General features: G+C 40.2%; 1 protein-coding gene across 1 annotated transcript; it reads right to left on the bottom strand.

The window, feature by feature from the left end:
- Positions 1 to 559: 559 nt before the first annotated feature.
- On the bottom strand, positions 560 to 24,146 carry ALG12 (ALG12 alpha-1,6-mannosyltransferase). Its single transcript, XM_087969428.1, has 10 exons — positions 24,032 to 24,146; positions 18,645 to 18,807; positions 17,311 to 17,443; positions 16,962 to 17,135; positions 15,753 to 15,947; positions 15,029 to 15,132; positions 11,922 to 12,145; positions 10,704 to 10,873; positions 7,987 to 8,062; positions 560 to 817 (listed from the first exon to the last, which is right to left on the bottom strand). Exons 2-10 carry the CDS (start codon positions 18,804 to 18,806, stop codon positions 580 to 582), a joined length of 1,476 nt encoding a protein of 491 aa, XP_087825554.1. The 5' UTR covers position 18,807; positions 24,032 to 24,146; the 3' UTR covers positions 560 to 579.
- Between the last annotated feature and the right edge of the window lie 1,055 nt (positions 24,147 to 25,201).

Genomic DNA, 25,201 nt, shown 5'->3' with positions numbered 1-25,201 from the left:
TAACATTTCAAGGCCAGCTTGACTTTCCCATAACTGTTTATTCCATGGCTGATAATTGACAAAGGAACCCTGGTCAAGAAATGTTATCAGGATGACAAGGTGGGTTTTGTCTTCTATGAAAATACTGTATGAGCAAAACCGCTCAATAGATAAAAACAGAAATCGCATCCATTAATTTCCAGATTTTGTTGATCCTAATGACATTCAGCTTTAGGTGTGTGTGATTTTTTTCCCCTTATTGACAACATAATTTTTTTTTTACTGTGGCCCAAAATAGCACATTATGCTATTTTCCCACATGGTAGAAAACAATGTAAAAACATTAAACTACACACATGTAGTGTTACATAAAAACAACTATTTAGTATATTTCTTCTCTAATTATATGAAAACATGTCTTGAATGTATGTACTTTGTATTGAAATATAGCTGGCATTACATGCAGTGTATACTATTATGAAAGTTTTTCACGTAAGTGAAATGAATAAGATCGAATAGCATTGATCTTTCACTGACATGTCAAGGTTTTGAATTAGTGCAACACAACTCTACCAAAAACTATTTCAAACTTGTTAAAATTTATTTTCCAAGAGAAACAGGGAGCTTTTCCAACAATACTAGTTTGTATTTCAAATTTAAAATAATAGGGGGCAGTGCAGTAAAATTCAATCCAATTCCACTGGTACCAGGAATATGCGCAAGGACTTTGTGAGTTGTCTTGTAATGTGACAGTTGAGCTGAATTCATCTCCATAAGTACATGTGTATATGAGAACATAAGTGGGTCTCCCGGTTTGATGTCTTCCCTTTTGTCATATCTGTAAGAGAACGAACAGTGTAAGGTAAGTAAAGACTTGAATCATACTCCATTCAAGAGACTTAGGCTGTGGCCAAGCAAGAGGAAGGATCGTTATGAAAACAATATAGGAAACAACCATGAAGCAGGAAATAATTACATAGAGCAGGGAGGATTCTTAAAAGAACATTTGGTAACTGGATGGTAGAGATATTACTTTGTTAAAGAACCTGAATTTTTTAATATAGGATCACGTCAACCATGGCAGAAAACAGGAAGGGAAGGCAGGATAGTATTAAAGCTGTACTTATAATTCCATCACTTTTGGAACAAATGGCAAACACCTACAGAACAGAATGGGCACAGAAATAGGTGGTTTAAGAATTTGGCAGTTCAGAATCGTTTATTACCCACAAAAGAAGTGATAATACTATAGGTCGGGGTAGGGAAACTTGGCTCTCTTTATCACTTATGGACTTCCAGAATTCCTGAGTGAGCCATAAAAAGTTCCCCATCCCTTTTATGTCCTACATTTGTATATTAAACAGTCCCATTCAAGTCAAAAATTGATTTCCCCCACAACTGAAAAACCAGTAGGCCAGGGATGGGGAACCTTTTATGGCTCACTCAGGAATTCTGGGAGTTGAAGTCCATAAGTGATAAAAGAGCCAAATTTCCCTACCCCGCTATAGGTAATGGAATGGTATAGAAAAAGTAAAATGGGCCTGTAGAATGGGACAGCTATGGCAATCAGATGATGGCCAGAGAAAATCTAATTGAATAAAAGTCTCTCTTACGTTACCTTCTAAGTTCTCTGTTATTTGAAACAAATTCCCAACAACTACAAGCAACACAGCCTACTGAATAGGTTTTGGAAGTTTTTGTCCAGCAATTTAGATCAGGAATGGTTACTTACAGTCTTAGGGCTACAAGCTGCCTCCGACCACTTCCTAGGGCCTATTCTAAATGTAATTGCTGAAAACTGATGGTACTAGTATGATTTTCAGACAAACAAAACAACCAGCAAAATTTCTCCAGCTGCTTCCCCACACAATAAAAATAAAACTTCCTCTCATTTCTATGTGTACCACTCTTTGCCCTTTGCAACCTTCAGATTGCCGACAAATATTGACTGATAAATGTGGCTCTCAGCAACAGTAAGCTAAGGGAAATGATTGAAAATTCAACTTCTCAGTGCAATGAAACTCCCTAATTTAGACAAACGCTCTTACATGAGCAAAAGCTCCAATAACAGAATACAAGTTAGAAGGGACCTTGGAGGTCTTCTAGTCCAACCCCTTGCTCAAGCAGGAGACTATACCATTCCAGACAAGTGGCTGTCCTGTCTCTTCTTAAAAGCCTCCAGTGATGGAGCGCCCACAACTTCTGAAGGTAAGCCATTCCACTGGTTACTTGTAATTGTTCTTACTGTTAGAAAATTTCTCCTTATTTCTAGATTAGTTTCCATCCATTTTTTCTTGTCTTGCTTTTCGATACTTTGGAAAATAGTTTGATGCCCTCTTCTTTGTGGCAGCTCCTCAAATATTGGAACACTGCTATCATGTCACCTCTACTCCTTTTCACTAGATTAGACATATCCAATTCCTGTAACCATTCTTCATACGTTTTAGCCTCCAGCCCGCTAACCATCTTCGTTGCCTTTTTCTGCACTCTTTCTCAACACCTTTTTTATAATATGGTGACCAAAACGGTATGCAGTATTCTTAAGTATGGTCTTACTAAGGTTTTATAAAATGATACTAATACTTCATGTGATCTTGATTCTATCCCTGTGTTAATGCAACGTAGAATTTCACTGGCTTTTGAATATAATTTATATCTTACTTTATATAATGTAGTGTATAATCTAAATATATTTTATATATTTATATATTACACTTTATGTAATATAATCTGTAATGTAATGTATATCTTACTTTATAAGTAAATGATATAATCCAATGGACTTAGTTCTCTATGAACACATGAAGTAAAAGTGAGCAATTTGTGAATTGTACACAACTTAGAAAGCACATCACTGGAGTTTGGCACTAACAGCTCAGAGCTGATGAATTTGGCCAAAAGGAAATATGGAATAAACCCATGCACTTGGGTTTTGAGTGGGATCTAAACATTTAAATAACTATTAGCCATCACTACCCTTTGTTTCCAGAACAATTTTGCGAGCCAACTGATTCTTTAGTCAATTCTATAAGTTTCTAGAATGAACCTCATGTTCTACTACTTCAAAATCCTTAAAAACATATCCTTTTTGCAGCCTCTGGAAGCTCCCATGGCTTAGTCTTTTTCACTCTAAGAACGTTCCTGTTAACAGGCCTTCAGTGTCTGTATATGTGTTTCTGCTTCACTGGCAAAGATAATCTGAGTGGGAGGAAAATTATTCCAGTCAACCTTTCTGTCTTCATGCACTGACTATCTCAGCATCCTTTAACAGTGAAAAGGATGAAGAGAAATGTTCTTGTGGAAAGAGGACACAGAGACTGAAGGATCTAATAGGAGAGCCTGACTGGCTGGCTCCAGTTAATCATACCAATTAATGCATTCAGTCTTGCTTGGTATTTGTTCTGCTCCCATCCATCTTTTCCTTTTAATATTTATGAGCTCAAGAGCTACCAGATTGCCAAATTCCTGTCTCACTGAAGAACATATGCAATGAAAATAACATGGCATCTCCAAGTCCCTGGAGCATGCATATAAATGGCATACAATTTGTACCCTACATTAAACTAGCGAACACATGCTGTATCTCATTTCCCCTGTTCTATTCACAGCTCAGCTTTGGTGGATGACTCCCTGTGATTAGGTAAACATGGATAAGCATCATTCCTCATTAACACTTAACTAAAATCTGCGCTCAACTAATAAACCAGGGTTTCCAGTCAACCAGAAGTGACTGACATTCCATCTTCAAAAGTCATACTTCCTAAAGGAACTATATATTCACATAAATTAGAGTAGATAAAGGTGTGGTGCAAAAGAATCTACAAATCAACGAATGGCCATGCTTTAACATTCTAGGTACTATTAATCAGACATGATGACGATCCCGTGTTTTTCTATTATAATTAACAGAGAAGTGGTGCATTCTGATTAACCTGATGTAATTATTAAGGTGAGAACGTAGTATATGCATTCACATTAACTAGCTAGAGTGGTTTAACATGTTGTGCAAATGTGGCCTTAAGAGTTTAGTCCAAAGAGCCTCTTTTCCATCATCTACAAAAATGTCCTCCTCCTCCAGAATTTCATATTAGTAACCAGGTTGATATGTCAGCTTTACCTTTTAATTGAAACAAGAGCTTTGGGCTAGCTGCTGGGGGAAACAAATAACTGGCCAAAGCTTCAGGCAGTCCTTCCCTTTGACTAAGCTGTTATTAGAATACAGATCCTCTTAAATATTATTCTAACATTCCTGACCTGAATAAATCCTTTCATCCCAAATCAAAGCTTATAATGCTAAGAACATCCAGCTTGGCCAGAATCAACTTTTATGTCAAGCCTACTACAGTCCATCTTCAAAGCAAGGCAACAAAACGTAATTTTCTTAAGGCTTTGCTGTGCAAGAGAATTAAAGATCGGATGGTCCCAATGAATTTATTTTGATCATCAAGACTTAAATGAACAGGCATAAAAGAATGGCTCTCCCTCAAATTGTCTCTGATCAAGCATGAAGTGTAGCCTACCTGAAAGGCCATTTGAGATCCTCTGAGGCAGCTTACTCTGCTTGTGGTTGTATCTACACCGAATGGGCTACAACTGATTTTCTTAATTTTGTGAGGTATTTCCTTCACCATGATATTCACGCACTGTGGATGGATGGCCAAAACAATTGGTAGCTCACTTTAGACAATTTATATCACTCGTTACTGGGAGTACAGAGCTGTCTGGATAGCAGTCACTGACTCAGGCTGTAAGGATGTAACCTTAGCAATTGTTGTCTTATTTTGTATTCTTTTTGGTTAGAGACTTCAAGGAGAATGTGCATGGACAAGGACTAACAATTGCTTATTTGTGTGTTGCTCTCTTTTAGCTTATTAAACAAACCAGAATAGAGATTAAGGAAAGTGATCAACAATATCTTATGAATGGGAAGTACTAAGTTTTGCTTTAAAGGAGAGGTGTCTCTTAAAGAGAGCCAATTTGGTATAGAGGTTAAAGCACCAAGCTAGAAACCAGAAGACAGTGACTTCTAGACCCACCTTAGGTCACAAATCCTGGGAACAGTCTCTCTCAGCCCTAGGAAGAAGGACATGGCACCAGAGGTGGTATTCAGCAGGTTCTGACCAGTTCTGGAGAACCAGTAGCGGACATTTTGAGTAGTTCAGAGTACCGGAAAATACCACCTTTGACTGGAGATTTTACAGTATCTTTTCCCTGCCACGCCCACTAAGCTACACCCACAGAACTGGCACTAAAATAATTTGAATCCCACCACTGCATGGCACCATTTCCCCCAAACATCTTGCCAAGAAACAGCAAGAATTGCTGTTTCCAGGAGTCAACACTGACTCAAAGGCACCAAAAGAACGAAAAATAAAAATTATCTCTTAACAAACAAACAAACAATAAAAAACACTCTCTTGACCTACAAAAACGTATGCATTTCAATCCAACTTTCAGCTAAGAAATTGAATTGAGGCTGTTATGAACACCTTAGTGTTTGATCCACAATAAAACTAAAACATACTGCCCTAGTGGTTCTCCCAGATTCCCTCAATAATGGGATTATTCTGCAGTCTTTCTAGTGGGTCTGGTCCTTTATGCTGAATCCTGTTCAAAAAGAGACTAATCTCATAGGGTATTACCTGTCATGCTGTTCAATATCTACATAAAATAATTAGGAAAGGTCATTTGGAGCTTTGGTGTAGGGTACCAGGGATATGTGAATGATATTGTTTCTAATGCTTCTTATCATCCAGTTCTGTTACCTTAGTTCATTAACATACTGAAATTATACAAATTGAAATTAAATCCAGGGAAAGCACAGGTGTGGTTGGTTAAATGTAAACTGAATGGCTGAGATTCAACCTTGGGGTGGGGGGATGAGGCTACACTTACCCTATAGATCAAGTAAGGAGTCTGAAGTGCCCAAGCTGCTCCTTGCTGCCAACTGGAACTACAGGTGATACCTCTATTGAGAAAAATTCCCCAGGTGAGGCTCAAGGCCCAGCTCTGAGCCTTCCCAAATGAGTCAGACTTTGGCATTCTAAGTTCTATGAAATATCCCTTGCATAGATTAGCATGGACAACTTGGTTGTAACTCATGGAAAATGCTGCCAGAAGGCTGCAAACCTGTGCAAATTATGGAGGTCATGTAGTACCCATGCCAAAACATGGCCTATTACTTATAAAGGCAAATATTGTTGGTATTAACATTGAGAAGCATGACCAGTCATTAGGATCTATATCAGGGGTCTCCAACCTTGGCAACTTTAAGCCTGGTGGACTTCAACTCCCAGAATTCCCCAGCCAGCTTTGCTGGCTGGGGAATTCTGGGAGTTGAAGTCCACCAGGCTTAAAGTTGCCAAGGTTGGAGACCCCTGAATATGGAAGGACCTTCTGAAAATATCTAACTGGCATGGAGGAAAAGGCATTCTCCTGAACTCCTTTCAAGATCCCTCTGGAGTTGCATTTAATCACCATGATTTCAGTTTATAGAAAGGCAATAAAGGCAAATCTTTTTATCCAGGATTTTTATCTTTTAATTAGTTTAGTATTTGTTTTAATATTTTTAAACCTTTTTAGCTATCCCAAATGCTTGCCTAAACAGAAAGAGAAGCGATAAAACAAGTAAGTGGATTTGCATATATTTGATGATTGAATGAGTAGTACACCCTGATTTTGAAATGTGCAACATCCTTACCCAGATTTCCATTAATGTAATTTGGCAACAACCAGGGTTGACTTTTCCATGTTTTTTAACCTATGCACACAGAAGTATCCCAGATTTATATTAACTGAAAAATATATTCCTTTGTTGTTCGCAAAAATCTAATAAACCATTTTAAATATCTGCTTACAACTCCAAAATTACTTAGATTTTATAAACAAAATATAAAGAAACCATAAAAAAACTTGTTTTTAATTGTTAGTATGCCAGGACTTAGGTACATATGTTGAACAAAAGCAGCAGCAACTTATTGAAAACTAAATAACCCAGACACATAAAAGTAATTTCTGACACACCCCTCAAATGAAAGGGGATATGTTTAAATATAAATACCCCTGGTCTAATGAACACTCTGGAATACAGAAAGCAAATGTCCTGATCTAGGATAAGAGGCTATCAGACCAGGAATCAGGCTAGGCAGAATTCTGATGCCTGGTGGCCATATTTAATATTTTGGAATGGAAGAGCTGGATAGTGATGAAAAAAGTGGAGCTTTCCTCTTGTACTACCATGGGTTTGCAGTACAATGGTTGTAGTTTCCCACCTCAAAATGGTCAGAGTAAAGAGGGCTATAGAAGTGAACAAAAATTAAGTTTGGAGGCCACTCACTACACACTCCTGCCTTAAAGAAGCTAATGGGATTTAAAAAGATGTCTTACCCAACTTTGCTGGGAAGTCAGAGGTGGATGATCTGTGACCTTTCAAAGACGTTGCTGAAAAACATCTTTCAAGGTTGGGTAAGACTACTTTTGATGCCCACCTTCTTCCACTATTGGTTATGATCACCAGGACTGCTGGGAGTTGTAGTTCAGCAATGTTTAGAAGGTCACGGATTGTTTTACTCTAATCAATATAATAGGGTCGCAATTTTAGATTATCTGCATGTTGGTTCTTATTTTATGCTTGGCACCTCATCTTCACTGCAAAGAGAAGGACTACTAGGAGACAAGGAACAGACAACCTGATCTTTACTTATGTCTTCCTGATGAATTCCAATGCAACTTTCTGGCTAAGAGTTTGAAGAATATTAGCCCTGAATAGGCAAAAATAAATTTAAGAGCAAGAGATCATTACGATGATAACCTCACATATAACAGGGGTGTCCAACCTTGGCAACTTTTAAGACTTGTGGACTTCAATGCCCAGAATTCCCCCATGACTGGCTGGGAAATTATGGGAGTTGAAGTCCACAATTCTTAAAGTTGCCGCGGTGGGACATCTCTGATATATAACAAACTGCAAAAAAATTATATTTTTTCTTACATACACAGTAGACTTACTTCCAATCCAGATTGACTTCTAAAAATCGAGACACGCCAGTCTGTGCCGCAGCCCCATCAATGTGGACAGAAACATCTGCAAACAAAAAACCCCAAAACCAATATATGTGAAAGCAAGGAGAGATTCCCATCTCTACTAATGGGCAAGCTTGTGGATTTGTATTTATTTTATTCTTTGCAAAAAATACTAAATTCCCAAAACTGAAATAGAAAATGTTGGATGGCTATTGTACTGGAGATGCTAGGTGTGGAATATATAACTTAAACCGAATGAATAAGGTTAGCTCAACCTAGAATTTTGCCCTTTTCTAAATTAATTAAAAGTGCAGGTCACGTGAGAAATAAAAAAGCAAAGCAACAACATCTGTTGACTTACTTACTCACAGAAGTGGCTTTGGGCCTCAACAAAATGAAAACAGCACTTTCAGTGGAAGTAATCTCTTGTTCATGCTTTCATAGCTTGGATGTCTGGAAAGAGGCCCTAAAACAGCCATACTGAGCGTTCAAAATACCCCTCAATGTATTGTCTGAGAAGATTCTTTGCTCAGCTCACCGTATGCTTGTTACTGAATACTTGCATACCCCTTGCATATAGCTTTGTAAAGGCTCTGCTAAGAATGACAAAACTTTCCCATCACTTGATTGCCAATTGTCAGAATACTGGAATGTAGTATTCTGTAGTAAAAAGAGGTAGTCCTCGATTTAGGACCATAATTGAGCCCAACATTTCTGTTGTTAAAAAAGATGTTTTTTGAGTTTTGCCCCATTTTACAACCTTTCTTGCGTTTATTGTTAAGTGAATCACTAGTTTGTAACCCGATTGTTAAGTGAATCTGGCTTCTCCATTGACTTTGCTTATCAGAAGATCGCAAAAAATAACCACATGATCTTGGGACACAATAATGGTCATAAATATGAACTAATTGCCAAATATCTGAATTTTGATCGCATGATCACGGGGATGCTGCAAAGGTTGTTAGTGTGAAAAACGGTCATAAGTCACTTCTTTCAGTGTAGTAAATTTGAATGGTAACTAGTCTACTAAGGCAGTGGTCCCCAACCACCGGGCCCCAGACTGGTACCGGTCCGTGGGTCATTTTGTACCAGGCCGCAAAGAAGTGGGCGCCGCCATCTTGTTTTGACGGCGCTTGAGAAAGTGCTTCCGGGTGAGCTTGTCGGTCGTCGGTTGGAAAGCGGCGTTTGGGTGCTGAAGGAATCCTCGCGCCTTAGTTTCGTCGAAGGGGGCGGCGGCTTCGAACGAAGAGCCGTCCCGATGGCGGTGGAGTCTCGCATTACTCAGGAGGAGATTAAGAAAGAGCCCGAAAAGCCCATCGACAAAGGTACAAAGGAGGAGTTGAAGGTGGCGGGGAGAAGCGGGGGACGGCTGGCTGGCCGGTCGCTCAGCTCGCTTTGCCTTGGTCGTGCGTGCTGATGCCGGTACCGGTCCGTGGATCATTTTGTGATGCCGGTACCGGGCCGTGGTACAAAAAAGGTTGGGGGCCACTGTACTAAGGGATAATACTTAGTATCATCTCTGGGTTGGGGAGGGCAGGATGCCTCCAAAGACCACTTGTAGAGAAACAATAGAAGGATAGGGGTAGCTGCTTGTCCGCTTGTGAGTCCCCACTATAGCATGAATTATATGGCAATGACTATCTGAATGTAAGAAAATCTTATATTCAGATAAGAATTGCCATATAATCCACATTACAGTGCAACTCTCTTCTTGATATCACAGTTAACAGTCTCCATTCCCAGCACCGTAACCCTTGTTAAAGAAGCAAATTTGATAATATGTACCAACATCATGCCCTCTTTATGCCACTTAACATACGTAAAGCGCTACAGCTTTAAGGACCATGCTGGCTGGGGGAACTCGGGCACTCGAATCCACACACCTTCCAGTTGCCAAGGTTAAGGAACACCATTTTATGCCATTAACATCCCATTCCTAATCGCCTTCACGGCATAGTTCCTCTGATTCCGCAAGAGGTTGAAAATGTATGCAAATGTGTAATTCATAGGGCCTTTCAACCAATGGTGGGATTCAAGTAATTTAACAACCGCTTCTTCCTAATCACCGGCTGGGTGGGCACGGCTGTGGCAGGTCATGGGCATGGCCAACTCTACATCAGTCACATGGGTGGTGCCTGCATGGGCCAGGCAGGGCTGGGGAGGGAATCCAGGGGTCTTCAGTGGGTGGGGGCAGAAGAGGGAGGACAGGAGGAAAGAAAGATTCAACATATGTGTGTGTGTGAGAGAGAGAGGGAGAGAGGGAGGGAGGGAGGGAGGGAGAGAGAGTGCACACTGCCGCCAGCCCTGATATAACTCTTTGATTGGATAGGATGTCTCCCTCCCTCCCTCCCTCCCTCTCTCTCTCTCTCTCTCTCTCTCACACACACACACACACACACAGAAGTTGGATAGGATGCCTCTCTCTCTCCCAGCCGCCCCCCTTCCCGTTTCAATTTATTTGGCTTTGTGGTCTGTGTTGCCCTCCTCACATCTTATCATCCTATCACAGGTCACACCCTCCAAATGGGAAAAGGCTTAAAAGAGCAAGCTTTAAACCTGCCAGTTTATCTCTTGAAACCTCACAGAGTGCAGCAACGAAAGAATGGCCCATGTGTTTAGTTCCATCCGATCTGCAGAAGGGGCCGCAAAAGGTATCAAGCCGCCAGATGACTTTTTTTTTTAATCAACCCAGTTTTACTCACCTGCTGTTGGAGGTACCAGCTGGTGTAGTTTTTGCATAGCAACTCCTCCAGGATAATTGAAGTGGGACACATAGAGTGATGCTCCTGAGTAAGTAGCATTAGCAAAAAGGTGTGCTATAACAAACAGAGTGCCTAATTTGTATAACCATGATTTCTTGTAATTGTTCAGACTGTGTAGAAAAGAAAAATAGTGTGTTTAGTGGGCACAATATATCCAACTCCAATACACAGCTGTTGAAAGATCACACTGAATGTTAGGTTATATGAATTGTAGATGTCATTTTTGTATTGTATTATACTAGTTTACTATCAGAGGTGAGAGCCCTGGGATTACGTTCTATACACACAGTTTTTCTTTGAAATTTGCATTTCTGCCTTCAGTTAAGTGTGGTTCAGCATGATGCTCAAACCCTAAACTGCAATTAACCCTATCTCTAAAACACAGGTCAAAGTCAACCTGATCTAAAATACTATACATTGATCTGGTCAATTTATTCAGGTTGATACTAAACCCTGATTAGATAGAAATGAAAGTAATACTTTGCAATTTTGGAAGAAGTTCAAACCTTTAGTGCAGGGATTCCCAACCCCTGGGCGGCTGACCTCATTGAGTACTAGGCAACGCAAGCGGTAGGCGAGCGCACAAAGCGCATACACAAGACTAGGTTGCACACGGGAAACCATCCCCTCCCTCCCTCCCTCCCTCCGCCATTGGTTCATGGAGCCAGAAAGGTTTGGGATTGCTGTTTTATTGGGCTTTAAAGAGCAATGGGGGGAGGAGGGGCAGAATTTACTACATACAGTGCCCTAATAAAATAAGGTTTGTTTTTAAAGGGATTTTTTTTTTCATCCTTTGTAGAGACAGATGTTAGTTTTCTGTGATTTAAAATTCATAGGACTAAACAGCTTGCATATTTTCTAATTCAAAAGGTCATGGGAAGTGTCAGTCTTCATCCATTTTACATCTTGTTCACTCTCATCAGGTCTTAAGGCCAATATTAAGTGACTGTGTGCCCTGAGGGAATGACAAAATAAGAATCTTTTATTCCGAGTCAGCCTTTCCCAATCTGGGGCCCACAAGATGATTAAAAATGCCACTCCCAGAATTCCTGTCAAAGTTATTTGGACAACAATGTGATTGGTAAACTAGCAAGCGGTGAAAAATGAAGCCAAGATCTTGATACAGAAATTAAATACAATATGTACAAGTACACTTACATTCGTGAGCAGCCTTTGGCAGCCACTATATTCAAAACTGGAAATGTGTATATTATAAATCGCAGCTCTTTGTGTGGGAGAAAGGAATACAAGAAAATAAAACCAAGTGAGGGTAGAATTAATACCCAACATCTTCGGTCTACTGCTCCTAGTGGTAGAAATACAATACTGCAACCCAGAGCGCGAGGCAAGGCGGAGTAAAAATACCACAAGAAAGGTGAGGTCTTTAAAAAGACAGTTAAGGAATTTTTAATTAAAAAAGACTATTTGAATTAATACTTTTCTCAATGTGTGTCTTCTACATTTCTAAAATTGTCTAGAACATCATATAGCCATTTGAAACTTTCTAGAAAATACTATTTTTAAATGTTTTCTTATGTTTATATTTCGTTGCTGTATGAATAAGCTACTTTATGATACATAACATATTCAGTGAGATACAAAATCACCTCTTTTGTTTAATATGTATGAAAAAAGTACAAAGCATGTGTGCTAATGCACCCACACACAAACATCCCCTGTTCCCATTTACCTCACCTCAGATGCCCCTAATCTGTCACTGAAGAACTCATGATCTAAGTCTAGACTTTTATGTAACCAACAAAACCACACAATACATCGTGTGAAGAGAACCACTGATTTAGCAGAATTCCATTGTTTGAGATACAATGCACTGCAGGTTAACAATTTTTGAACGGAGGTATCTGAAATGGACCAATTTAAGAATACATCCAACATTTGGGACCCATCACTTCAAAGGGAATGAAATTTGGGGAAGGTATGGCCAGACGGTGTTACTAGCTGCTGCTACACTGCTGGGATTCTGCTGTGATTGCATCATCTTTATTTTCAACATTCTGTGACAGTTTCCCAGGCAGTCCCGCAACACTTCACACCTTCTCCAAACCAGCAGCAGTCACCTGCTGCCAAGGGAAAGGAAGGGAGAAAGGAAGGAAGGAAGGAGAAAGGAGCCCCCCTACACCTTTTCTGGACTATGCCCCCCCCATGGGCAGTCCCCCTACCTGTGCTACATCCCAATATCTCCTCCCCGAGTCACACAGCACCTCTCACACACTCCCAGTCACCCTTTACAAACTGCTCACCCAAGTGATCTCCCCAACCAATATGGTACCTCTTGTGCAAGCCGATACAACATTCCTGTCCCCCATAGACTCATGGCTCCCTTCCCCATCCACCAACCGCCACTTACCAGTCTGCAGGCCTTGCAACTTCCTGCTGGTCTTTTTCCCTACAAGCAAAGTCAATGAGAAATCTGGCAGGAATGGGAGGGAGGGAGGGAGGAAGGAAATGACAGGTGGAGGAAAAGGAGGCATGAAAAGGTGGTGCAGGGCGGGAGGGAAGTATTTCTGGTGTTTCCTGACAGCTTCCAATGAGGAAACTCAATGGAGAAGCTGGACCAAGTTGGAACCCCCACTCCAGGTGCTTTTTTTGCCCACTCGTGATCGTTTTGTTATTCTGTTTAGCTAAAGAAGTATCTCTGAAATGATCACCCAAAAGCGTGCAGGTTGTCCAATGAATTTTTAAAATTGCCACCGAAAACCATGGAGTAATACTGCAGTTAAGCATGCTTTATGGGCTCTCTGCCCCTATCAACAAGCAAAGAATTGAGACCAGCAAAAAAAACAAAAAAAAAACAGTGACGATGTACTCACTTTAACACAATCTATAAATATAACAACAGAAACACTTCTTCGGCTGTTAAATTGAAACCTTTTTCATAATGTACACTTTTTGCTATCTTCTTGCAAAGCTGATTGAAGAACAAGACAACATAGTTTTTGGACTCAGCAATCCAAAAGGTTATCAGTGTAAATTATGCTATTGGTTATGTACTGTTCTGCCTTACGTAGCCATTTCTATTTGGAAATTTGTAAAAAGAAAAAAAGAAAAAAAAGGCATAACACAAGGTACATGCACTGAATAATGCACACTTGCATTTGATAGCCAGCCTAAAAAAAAAAAAAAAAAACCTCAGAAGACATGGAAAAATAACAGGGATTTATTGGAACCTGTGAACTCTAATTTTCAATTAGGAAAAAGTAAAAAAAAAAAGTATACTTACTATAAAAAAAGCAGTACATAGTGATGCTTAAGTTTCTGGAACAATTTTGATTTTTCATTATTATACATAAATATGACATAAAACATGATCTAACCTCTACACAATTTCCTAAAAGCGGATAGAGAGGATGCAATTAAACAAGTCACAAACTTTTAAGCACCACCGTATCTTTACTTAACTCATCCTCACTACCACCCACCATCACCTTACTGCATATGACAGCAAAGATAGATCTGTGCCTCCTACTGTATTAGCAAACCTACTTTCTAAATTTTCCTAGTTTGTAGAATTAAAACCATAATTAGCCATAGAATCAGCTACACTGGAATGTTCAAACAATTTCAAACTTGTGAACTACTGTTCCAACCTTGGGACAGTGAAAACAACCATTTGAAATCCAGTCACTTGTATGTAACTTCTGAGGATTTAAAGGCTCCAGCTTTTAACTCAGTAAAAAGGCTGAGATGGGTCTCTCTATTCTGAGCAAAGTGAAGTTTGTAGCACCAATTCTGATCATGTCCTTTTTATAAGTGATCATTTCCATGTCACTCTGAAAGTGACAAATCTGGGCTGAAAAACAAAACCAGTATTAACTGGGCTGAGCCACTGAGCCCATCGCTATCCTCTTCATTCCAACACTCCCACTCTGAAGGGGAAAAGTATATATATATATCCACTTTTAATATAAAAGGAGAGCTCTATAGGAGCTGGAACCTTGCATGACAAGAATTTTCTACCACCAAAGGTATCCGCAGATATCAGAATAAGGTGAGAAATGTGGAATCAGGGGTAAGAAATAGAAATGGCTGACAACATTTAAGACTTGGTACCATACAAATTACAATTCTTGCTATGTCAAGGAAGTGATGTGGCTTGGAAAGGATGCAAAATAAAAAGGTTTTATGACAAGACCTTTTTTTACCTCATCTAGTTATTTCCAGTTATATTCCTTCTCACATTGTGAATACTGAACTCATTTAAGTTGTGCTATAGGATTCTGTTTCCTCCATGTTTAAAAGGATACTCCCCAGTTGGAGCTTTTATTTAAGACAATGTTATACCAAAGTACTTTCCCTTCAGGCCACAAGAGCTGCCTCCAAAACACAGAATCCAAAGCCACTGTGAGACCTAAAAGGAGAAAACAGGCAAAAGTGAGGAGCTATGCAGAAATCACTTAAAATAGCAACGTTGATTCAACAGGCCTTAAAGCAATAAATACACCTGTCATTCCAGAACTGGATGGAAATCAGCCTATTACCTGAAATGTTGATTTGATGACACAGCCTGCAGAATCACAAGGCTGGGCCTTGAAAGGGGCTGTAGTATTGTTCCTTCTGCCTGAGGTTAAATACACTGGTTTGATTTCCTAGGATTAAAAACATGGAGGCAAGGTCTGCCCATTCAGACAGGACTTTGAGAGATATCCAGTGCGCCCCTTGGAATTAGAAAGGGAGCCTCTATTTGCAACAGGACTGGCTGATTCTCTTTTGTATTAAATACGTAGCCATTTACTGTAGGACCTTCTGGTAAGATAACTAAGTCTACAGGCTAAGTTGATCTACTTGCACAATTGATGAACGAAGAGCAGAGTCCCACAAAGGACTAGGTAACTGCACACTAAACCCCAGTGCAGGATTATTCAATCTTTTAAAATGAGATTAAGAAGACATGTCATTTAAAATTTTACAACGTAGTTTTTAGTAGAGCCACTTCTGAAGAAAATCCCACTAATTCAAAACCACACTTACCTAAGCAAAAAGCCCCTGCAGGGACAGTATAGAAAAGCATTTTCACAACGGAGAGTTTTTTATTCAATAGAGTGATCAGTAGCATAAGACCCAGGAATATGCAAAGCTCTGCTCTGAAGATAAGGATTGCCAAAGCAGAGAACCAAATAAACGAGCGGTGCTTTTGTTGCATCCAAGATGTAACCGCTAGTAAAACTGATTAACAAATGAACAGACAAATCGGGTATCAATAACTTAGCTTGTTGATCACTGTCAAGATCTAAATATAGCAAAACAATTAACAAGCCTACTACATCATCAAAATCAAACTTTCAGTAAAGTTCGTCCCATTTAAAGCATATTGTTGGATTATAAATTGCACCATTGGAAGAGAATGACTGGACGTGGGGGAAGCACATAATGTTCTACAGAGAGAGTGCTACAGGTTGGAGGAAGTATCACAATTCAGTTGCACCAGAACTTCCTGATTTATTTTACCTTTTGTGATTGGGAATGGAGATGGTTTCCAGATAATATTAAGCCTGTTTTTAGGTTTTCTTTCCCCCCTGGTATTTTATGTTTCTGATTTTCAATAATTGTGGTGGGAGGGGAGTTCAAAAAAAATGTCTGTGTAGTTTCCCATCCCACAGCTTGATGGGTTTAGCCACTCCCATTGTGGGAGCATCCCACTCTCTGTGGGGATGCAATGGCTCGGTGGCTAAGACGCTAAGCTTGTCAATCAGAAAGGCCGGCAGTTCGGCGGTTCGAATCCTTAGCGCCGCATAACGGAGTGAGCTCCCGTTACTTGTCCCAGCTTCTGCCAACCTAGCAGTTTGAAAGCATGTAAAAATGCAAGTAGAAAAATAGGGACCCCTTTGGTGGGAAGTAACAGCGTTCCGTGCGCCTTCGGCGTTTAGTCATGCCGGTCACATGACCACGGAGACATCTTCGGACAGCACTGGCTCTTCGGCTTTGTAACAGAGATGAGCAACCGCCCCCTAGAGTCAGAAATGACTAGCACGTATGTGCGAGGGAAACCTTTACCTTTACCTTATTCTTGATTTATACACCTCAGACATAGAGGGCATTTGTGTCTGCTGGCCTTCTCAGCATTGGGCAAGGGAACATCTGGAGCCAATCACAACCCTTGTTGCGACATGTCATGGCGAACACTGCTTTACCATTATTTACCCATCAAGGAAAGTTTTGAAAAGCATGCTCAGTACTTACCAATAGGCAGTGCAAATATGTTGGGAAGGGTGCGAGTACAGTAAAACATCAGGTGGAATTGAGTAGCTGTTATGAGGCAGAAAATCAGGGATACCGTAAAACCAAACTGCTTTCTCACTTCTTTGTGTAGCCGCCATAGGGCATAAATCACTGTCAAACCTAGGGTTCCTCGGACTGATGGCAAAATAACATGAACAAGAATGAAAAATCAGCTTTATTATCCGTAATAGAAATAATAACGGGTAATGTTCATGGTCTAAGGGGCTTTGGCTATATAACAGTATTAGAAATTACAATGGTTTACAATACAATAAAAAAAAGCATAAAGAAAAATGGCTGTATCTCATACCTATCAGCTGGGAATAGAATTTTGACATTTGTAAAAGGGACAATATATAGACGGCTGGACTGGAAAGAAGAGCAATAAAAATTGGACCAACAAATGTTCTCGGGACAACTCCAGGAAATTCATGATGATCATACTGCAATAAAAAATAATAATCCATAACACGGATATATAGAAATAGCTGCTAAAAGAAATTCTATAATTTTATTATACTTCTTTAGTTAAGAGCAAAGGTAACCCAAATTAGTCATCAATATGTTTGCTCCAAAATTCATATAAAAGACCAGGAATGTCATTAGTAGAATAGTTCCTGGGGATTTAACTGGAAAAAAATGAGGAGGTTCTTGGGAAGGTTTTTCAAAGGTGGTTTGCCCTTGTCTTCTTCCCAGGGCTGAGAGAGTGACTGGCCCAAGGCCATCCAACTAGCTTTGTTTCTAAGGTTGAACTAGAACTCACAGCCTCCCAGTTTCCAGCATGATTCCTTAACTACTACACTAATTCTTCCAATTAGTTTAAAGTCCTGCTGTTTTGTTACTTTTTCCGATTACGGAAAAATCATAGAAATTTAACTCGTATTTATTTGGAACACCAATTCATAAAATAAAATTCTTCGCATGATTCTTACATCAATAGTTCTAAATTATTATACAGAGATTTTTTTTCCTGAAGTGGAGATAAGATCTTCGCTATTTGAGTCCACAAATTCAGATCAGTTGGACTGTAGATTGTGCTATTAATTTGTATTTAATTGGAGGCATTGCAGCAAAAATAAGTTATTCACAAACTGGGAGATAAATTGAGCAAGATATCAACGCCTCCAAAAATAAAAATAAAAAAATAATGGGAACTCTGAGGACTGCATATATGGGTAAGTGGAGGTTACACATGGCCTGTAGATTACGTAGGTTTTATATATAAATATATACATATACATATACATATACATATACATATACATATACATATACATATATATACATATATATATATATATATACATATACATATACATATACATATATACACACACACACACACATACATACATACATACATACATACAGTTGGTGAACAATGTACTAGAATTAAACATTTAATCCTGAATAATTCCTTGATCAGATAATCCATGATGGCAGAAATGTCTTTTAATCCAACTAAATGATTAGCTATTGTTTCTATTCTTCTACATTCATGCAAAAATATATGACAGGTAATAAGAATGTTGGGCATAATAGAGTATTAGTACAATTACAAATGTTAAGATGCTACTGGCTTTGAAAATAACTCAGTAGCAAACTAAATATAAAAGAGAACAATCAGAAAGTAACAAGATTTACCTTATCTAATTCCAGCTTCTCATACAAAATGTCATGTATAGCTTGAAGATTAAAGCTCTCCTCCACTTTTGTAAATGGGCACACAACTAAGTGAATGAAGGCAACAGCAACTATCAGTAGTAGCAGCCATGGTTGCCCTTGGGAAGGTTTCTTCTCAACCATTCTGTATCCAAAATAATTATTAGTTTAGAAAAAAACTACATTATTAGTTTAGAAAAAAAAATCAGAATGAGAAAAAGCATCTAACATAGAAGGCAGACATTGAGATATAGCAAAACTAAGATCAGACCTGGATAAGCACAAACATTTTACCTTTCACTAACTGCTTTATTTCCTGAAGCTTAATGAAGCTAGATTTAACTGTAGTAGCTTCCCTGGCTGCTTTTTCCAATTACACAGCTCTGCTGAAGGACAGAATAGCAATCTAGAATTGGTCTGGGTCTTCAAACTACTTTACTTTCCCATTGCTAATACTAATCAATTACATTTGCAAACAAAGGGATTGAAAAAGGCAGAAGGCGTTCAAACATCATATATACCACACTATTCTTTCAGAAAACATGTTTTGAGATGAAAGTATTCCCCTTTGATGTTTATAAAGTAGGCACTGTTTTGGAGCTCCCGCTTCTCCAAGGTTTACCATGTGCAGAAGCAGTCAGAGGTCAAATCTTGGAAGCACGCTGAAATTTCCCAGTTTCAGAAAACTTAAAATCAGAACATTCTGGTTTGCCATAGATCCATTTTTTTCATATTCGTATTTTGTACCAGAGAGACTTAGGGAGAAGGGGTTGAAGAAGCAGAAACTTTGGAGGAGAATAATCATGTCATATTAGAATTCAATACAAACACAAACAATAGAACAAAATCAAAGGAGTGTCTTAGACATTAAAAAAGATGATTTTTAACTAACTTAGATAGATCTTGGGAAGGATTCCACTGATGAAAATCTTAAAGGGGGAAAACTCAGTAAGCTTGAGAACAATGAAAAATGTGATCAAAGTTCAGTCCACCACAATACCATTGAAAAAGAAAAATAAGAAATCCAAGAAGAAACCAGCATGGTTGCATAAGGAACTCTCTGATAATCTGAAAGACTAAAGGGTGAATATAAAAAGTGGAAAGAGGAACACATAACTAAGGCAGAAAATACCAGCATATGGCCCAAACATGCAAAGATGAAGTCAGGGAAAAAAAAGGCTCAGAATGAACTAAGACTTGCAACAAATGTCAACATTTTTTTTCAACATATAAAAAACAAATGAAAAAGTCAAGGAAACAATTGGTCCACTAATGGGAGAAGATGCAAGGAAGTGATGAACAGCAGGGAGAAAGCAGAGCTGCTTAATTCATTTTTTGCATCTATCTTCACACACACAACAGCACAACTGACCAAAAACAGAACTGTAATAGACTAGGAATACAAATTTAAATAGGCAAGAAAATGGTAACATCTGTTCAAATCATTCAGGACCAGATGGATTACATTCCAGAGTTCTGAAGGACTTAGCAGACGTGATCTCAGAACCACTGAACTATCTTTCAAAGATCCTGGAGCACCTGGGAACTACCAGAGGACTGGGAAAGAGCTGATGTGGTTCCCACCTTCAAGAAAGGGGAAAGAATGGATCCAAGAAACTACAGGCCAACCAGCCTGACATCAATACCTGGGAAGATCCTAGAAAAGATAATCAAGTAATAGACCTGCAAATACCTATAAGCAAGCAAAGTTATAACCAGAAGCCAACATGGCTTTGTCAAAAACAGATCATGTCAAATAAATCTTATTTCACTTTGACAAAGTGACTAAATTAGTGGACCAGCTAAATGCTGTGGACATAATGTAATTGGATTTCAGTAAGGCATTTGATAAAAGTAGACCACAACCTACTTCTTAGTTAAGTTAGAAAAATGTGGGATAGACAATACTACCTCCAGATGGATTTGTAACTGGCTGATAAGCTATACTCAATGTGTAGTACTTGATGGAACTACATTTACATGGAGCGCAGTAAGCAGTGGGGAACCCCAAGGTTGTGTCTTAGACCAAATATTCTTCAATATTTTCTTAATTGTTTTAGATGAGGGAATAGAAGGGAAACTCGTCAAATTTGCAGGCAACATCAGATTGGCAGGAATAGCCAACACCACAGAAGATAGGCTTGATATCCAGAAGGATCTCAACAGAATTGAACAGAATTGAGCTATCTAACAAAATGTAATTCAATGGTGAGAAAAGCAAGATTTTTACATTTAGGCAAGAAAAATCAAATGAGTGGGTATAGAATAGGTCGTACCTGGCTCAATTGCAAGAGAGATCTTGGGAGTGCTAGTGGACAATCAAATATGAGCCAGTAGAGTGCTGCAGCCGCCAAAAAAGCCAATGCCATTCTAGGCTGCATTAACAGAGGGATAGAATAAAAATCACACAAAGTGTTAGTATTGCTTTATAATGCCTTGGCAAGACCACACTTGGAATATTGCATCGTTTTGTTCAATACAAAAAAAGGATGTTGAGGCTCTGAAAAGAGTGCAGAGAAAAGGGCAACAAAGATAATCGGGGCTGAAGGCTAAAACATATGAAGAATGGTTACAGGAATTGGATATGACTATTCTAGTGAAAACAAGAAGTAGGGCAGAGGTGGCATTCAGCAGGTTCTGACCAGTTCTGGAGAACCGGTAGCGGAAATTTTGAGTAGTTCGGAGAACCGTCAAATGCCACCTCTGACTGGAGATTTTACAGTATCCTTCCCCTGCCATGCCCACCAAGCCACGCCCACAGAACATATGGCTTGGGACCAGGTTCTCTGAAGAGCTGTCTTCTCACGGTTACATCCACCTGTCCCACCAGAGCGGAAGCCAGGGAATGTTGTGGGTCCCTTCTACCAAGGAGATATATCTGGTAGGACCCAGAAGACAGGCCTTCTCCATGGTGGCTTCCTTCAGAGGTGGTATTCAGCAGGTTCTGACCAGTTCTGGAGAACCGGTAGCAGAAATTTTGAGTAATTTGGAGAACCGGTAAATATACCACCTCTGACTGGAGATTTTACAGTATCCTTCCCCCACCAAGCCATGCCCGTAGAACCGGTAGTAAAAAAAAAAATTGAATCCCACCACTGAAGTAGGGGTAACATGATAGTAGTGTTCGAATATTTGAGTGGCTGCCTCAAAGAAGGGGGGTATTTTCCAAAGTACCAGAAGGCAGAAGCAGCAGCAATGGTGGAAAACTAAACAAGGAGAGAACCAATCTAGAACGAAAGGGAAATTTCCTGACAGTGAGGAAAAATTAACAAAATGGAACAGGTTGTCTTCAGAAGTTGTGGATGCTCCGTCACTGGAGGTTTTTAAGAAGAGACTGGACAACCATTTGTCTAGAAATGCTCGTGGAAGGGTTTGGACTACAAGGTCTCCAAAGTCCCTTCCACTGTTATTGTTATAGCAGTGGCAGCTAACCTTTTTGGGCTCCTGTGCCAAAAATTGTGCACGCACCAAGCACGCACACACTCATGTGCCAGCACCCAGAATGCAATGCGCGCACCCCTCCCCACACCCTCTGTGCATGCGCGTGCAATTTCCCCACCCTCAGCCCCTTACCTGCACTGCACTCAAAGCTGATTTTTTTCCGGTTGGTTTTGAGGCCTTTTTCAGCCTCCCAGAGGCTGCAAGGCTTTTCAGGAAGAATAATAGGCCCGTTTCGTCACTTCCGGTATTATAGCCTCTGGGAGGCTGAAAAAGGCCTCAAACCAACTGGAAAAAAAAATTAGCTGTGAGGCGCGCGCATGCGCAGTGAGGTAAGTTTGCCTGCGGCTTGCTTGCCAGCACAAATGGCTCTGTGTGCCCCTTGTGGCACGCGTGCCATAGGTTCGCCATCCCGGTGTTATAGTATTCTGTTATTTGAGATAGATGTTAGGAACAAAAATCACTGGTTGGAAATCAATGGTATTTATCTGATGCGAAATTGCTGTAGTCGGTGGAACACAACGGGGATGGCAGCAATTCCATAAAGCCTGCACAGCACAACCTTAAAATATTTTCTATGTACACTCCCCTTGGAGATAATTCAGAAGCTACAGCTGGTCCAGAATATGGAAGCTTTGGTAATTACTAGACAAGCACTGACCCATTGGCCCTTTCTAATATATGTAATAACCTGGATTAAGTATTAAGTATAAATATGTAATAAGATGGATTAAGTAAGTATCTATGTACACTCCCCTTGGAGATAATTCAGAAGCTACAGCTGGTCCAGAATATGGAAGCTTTGGTAATTACTAGACAAGCACTGATCCACTGACCCTTTCTAATATATGTAATAACCTGGATTAAGTATTAGATTTAGGAGCAGGGAGACACAAATTGCTTAGTTGGGAAACTTGCTGTTTGATCTTGGGCAGGTCACTCTTTTCTCAGTTCAACCCAACACCCATCTCACAGGATTGTTATTGTGGGGGAAAAGAGAAAGAAGGAATATGGTATGTGTGTTTGCTGCCTTTAGATAATTATAAACTACGGTAGGTAGGTAGGAAGGAAGGAAGGAAGCTGTTTCCTTTCCTCTCAGTAGCCTCACTAGACTCTTCCTCCTCCTCCTGCCTGTGGAACAGCCTGTCACTTTACTGGGGCAGGGAGGATAAAGGAAGCCATGGACCAGGAGAAAAACGGATCCCTCATTCCAGCATATTTCCTTCTCTCTAGGCAGGCAAGATCCCTTCATTATTTCTTAAACAAGACAGCGATTGATGGAAACTTTGTCAGGTCGATATTTTACATTCATTTATTTATTTATTTGATTTGCCAATTGTTTACAAGATAATAAGTATAACTGTATACATAGTTGTGAATACATGAAATGGGTACATATAAGAAAAATAAAAGAATAAGAGAAACAATAGGACAGGGACGGTAGGCACGATGGTGCGCTTATGCACGCTTTTCAAAGCGGAAAGGGGAAAAAAATCCTTTTTTTAATTGTGTTGTTTTATCTCCTGCCTTTTCCCCCCAACAGATCCAAAAGTTGACAACACTGCAGCCGTCTCCTCCATTTGTTTTATTCCCAAACCCTCCCGAGAGGCAGGCTGTCGTGGGCTTCCGTGACAAGAGAACGATCGGATACCTTCATCTCATTCCCCTGAGACCCCACTTTTAAATTTCCCTGGGAAACATCATCTTCGCCGGGGCTATTTTATTTTTTTTATTGGTAATCCGATTTTTTTTATTGATTTGATTTGTCAATCGCTTACAAGATAACAGGTATTAGTACAAACGTGAGTGAGAACACAGGAAATAGGTACGAATAAATGGGGACAATAACGAAAGACCCCCACGTAGCCCACCCGCCGGGAAAAAGCCGAGCGCTTCCACACCGCCCTCTTCCCACCCGAGCCGGGACTCACCCGGAAGGCGCCCACGTGGCTTCTTCCGACCTGGGGTCACGTGACACCCCTCGGGGGCGGGGCCAGCTTGGTCACGTGATTCGCCTTGACCCCAAGCTCCCCGTGGGCGGCGACGGCGGCGGCAGCTGTTGCTGCGCCTTTCCTTTTTTTTTTCTTTTTTCTTTTTCCTCGGGGGTCTCATTGAAAAGAGTTAAAACGGTAACCAACAAAGATGATGCGCTGCCTTTTTTCTTTTCTTTTCGCCTTCCTCCGCCCCGTTTCTTTTAACCGGCAGGGCCTGCAGCGTTCTCAGATAGGAGGAGGAGGAGGAGGAGGCGGCACTGTTTCCATCTGCCGCTGCCCGGGTTTGACCCGGGAGGAGGCGACTCCGGTGAATAGGGGGGGACGGGGGGGGGAAGTATTTCTTGCAATTCGGGCAAGAAGTCCCTCTCCCATCAAAAAATAAATAAAAAATGGGGGAGGGGGAGTCTGTTTCTTCGATCTTTTCTCTCCCGTTGCCCAAACGCAGCGCTCGTTCCTTGTGCCTCCGTGACGGAGTCATGACTATTTGCAACGCTTTTTGGACGAAGCCTCGGTTCCTCGCAACTCCCCGGGTGGAAGATCCTTGGAAAGAGAGAGGGAGAAAACAACGCTCCTCTCCACCATTCGATCTCCTGCAGGAAAGATCTTCTCTTTCTTGTGTGCGTTGTTTATTATTATTTATTATTATTATTATTATTTATTTATTATTATTATTATTTACACAAGGATTACGACGGCTTCCGTTTTATTTTTCCCTTCTTAAATAGGCAGCCTTAAGTTATCCCAGAAACTGGGATGTTGGTAATAGTCATAAATCCAAATTAAAGGATATTGGGTGAGTGAAGACACTTCCTGGCAACGGAACTGATTAATACGGGAAATCTCTTCATAATTCCTCGCTTGGAAAAAAAAAAAAAAAGAAAGAAAAGAAATTCTGAAGGATGACGTCACAATCCTGAAGACTGGAACGTTGCGTACATCTACGGTTCGGTTCCTAGCTCTTCCGCTCCCCCCCACTTTTTTTTTTAAACCCCCTACGTGGGCTTCTCATTGGCTCGGAGCGTGGCGAGCCACGATTGGGCCACGTGCCCTGCTTTCCCAGCACGAGGGTCTCCGCTGGGAGCCGCACGATTGGCCGGAGGTGAGCGT

This window comes from Notechis scutatus, chromosome 6 (assembly GCF_049901735.1).
Source record: "Notechis scutatus isolate UNSWTSFEM ecotype Mainland chromosome 6, rNotScu1.2, whole genome shotgun sequence".
Classification (NCBI taxonomy): Eukaryota; Metazoa; Chordata; class Lepidosauria; order Squamata; family Elapidae; genus Notechis; species Notechis scutatus.
Note: the sequence above shows the minus strand (reverse complement) of the source record. Positions and strands in the feature narration are given on the sequence as shown.

Excerpts from the sequence above, each read along its gene's own strand:
- ALG12 (XM_087969428.1), bottom strand. The coding sequence starts at position 18,806 with ATGGTTGAGAAGAAACCTTCCCAAGGGCAACCATGGCTGCTACTACTG. Across the intron at positions 17,444-18,644 it reads AGAAGCTGGAATTAGATAAG|TATGATCATCATGAATTTCC; the intron begins GTAAATCTTGTT and ends TTTTTATTGCAG. Across the intron at positions 818-7,986 it reads GAAGTCAATCTGGATTGGAA|ATATGACAAAAGGGAAGACA; the intron begins GTAAGTCTACTG and ends GTTCTCTTACAG.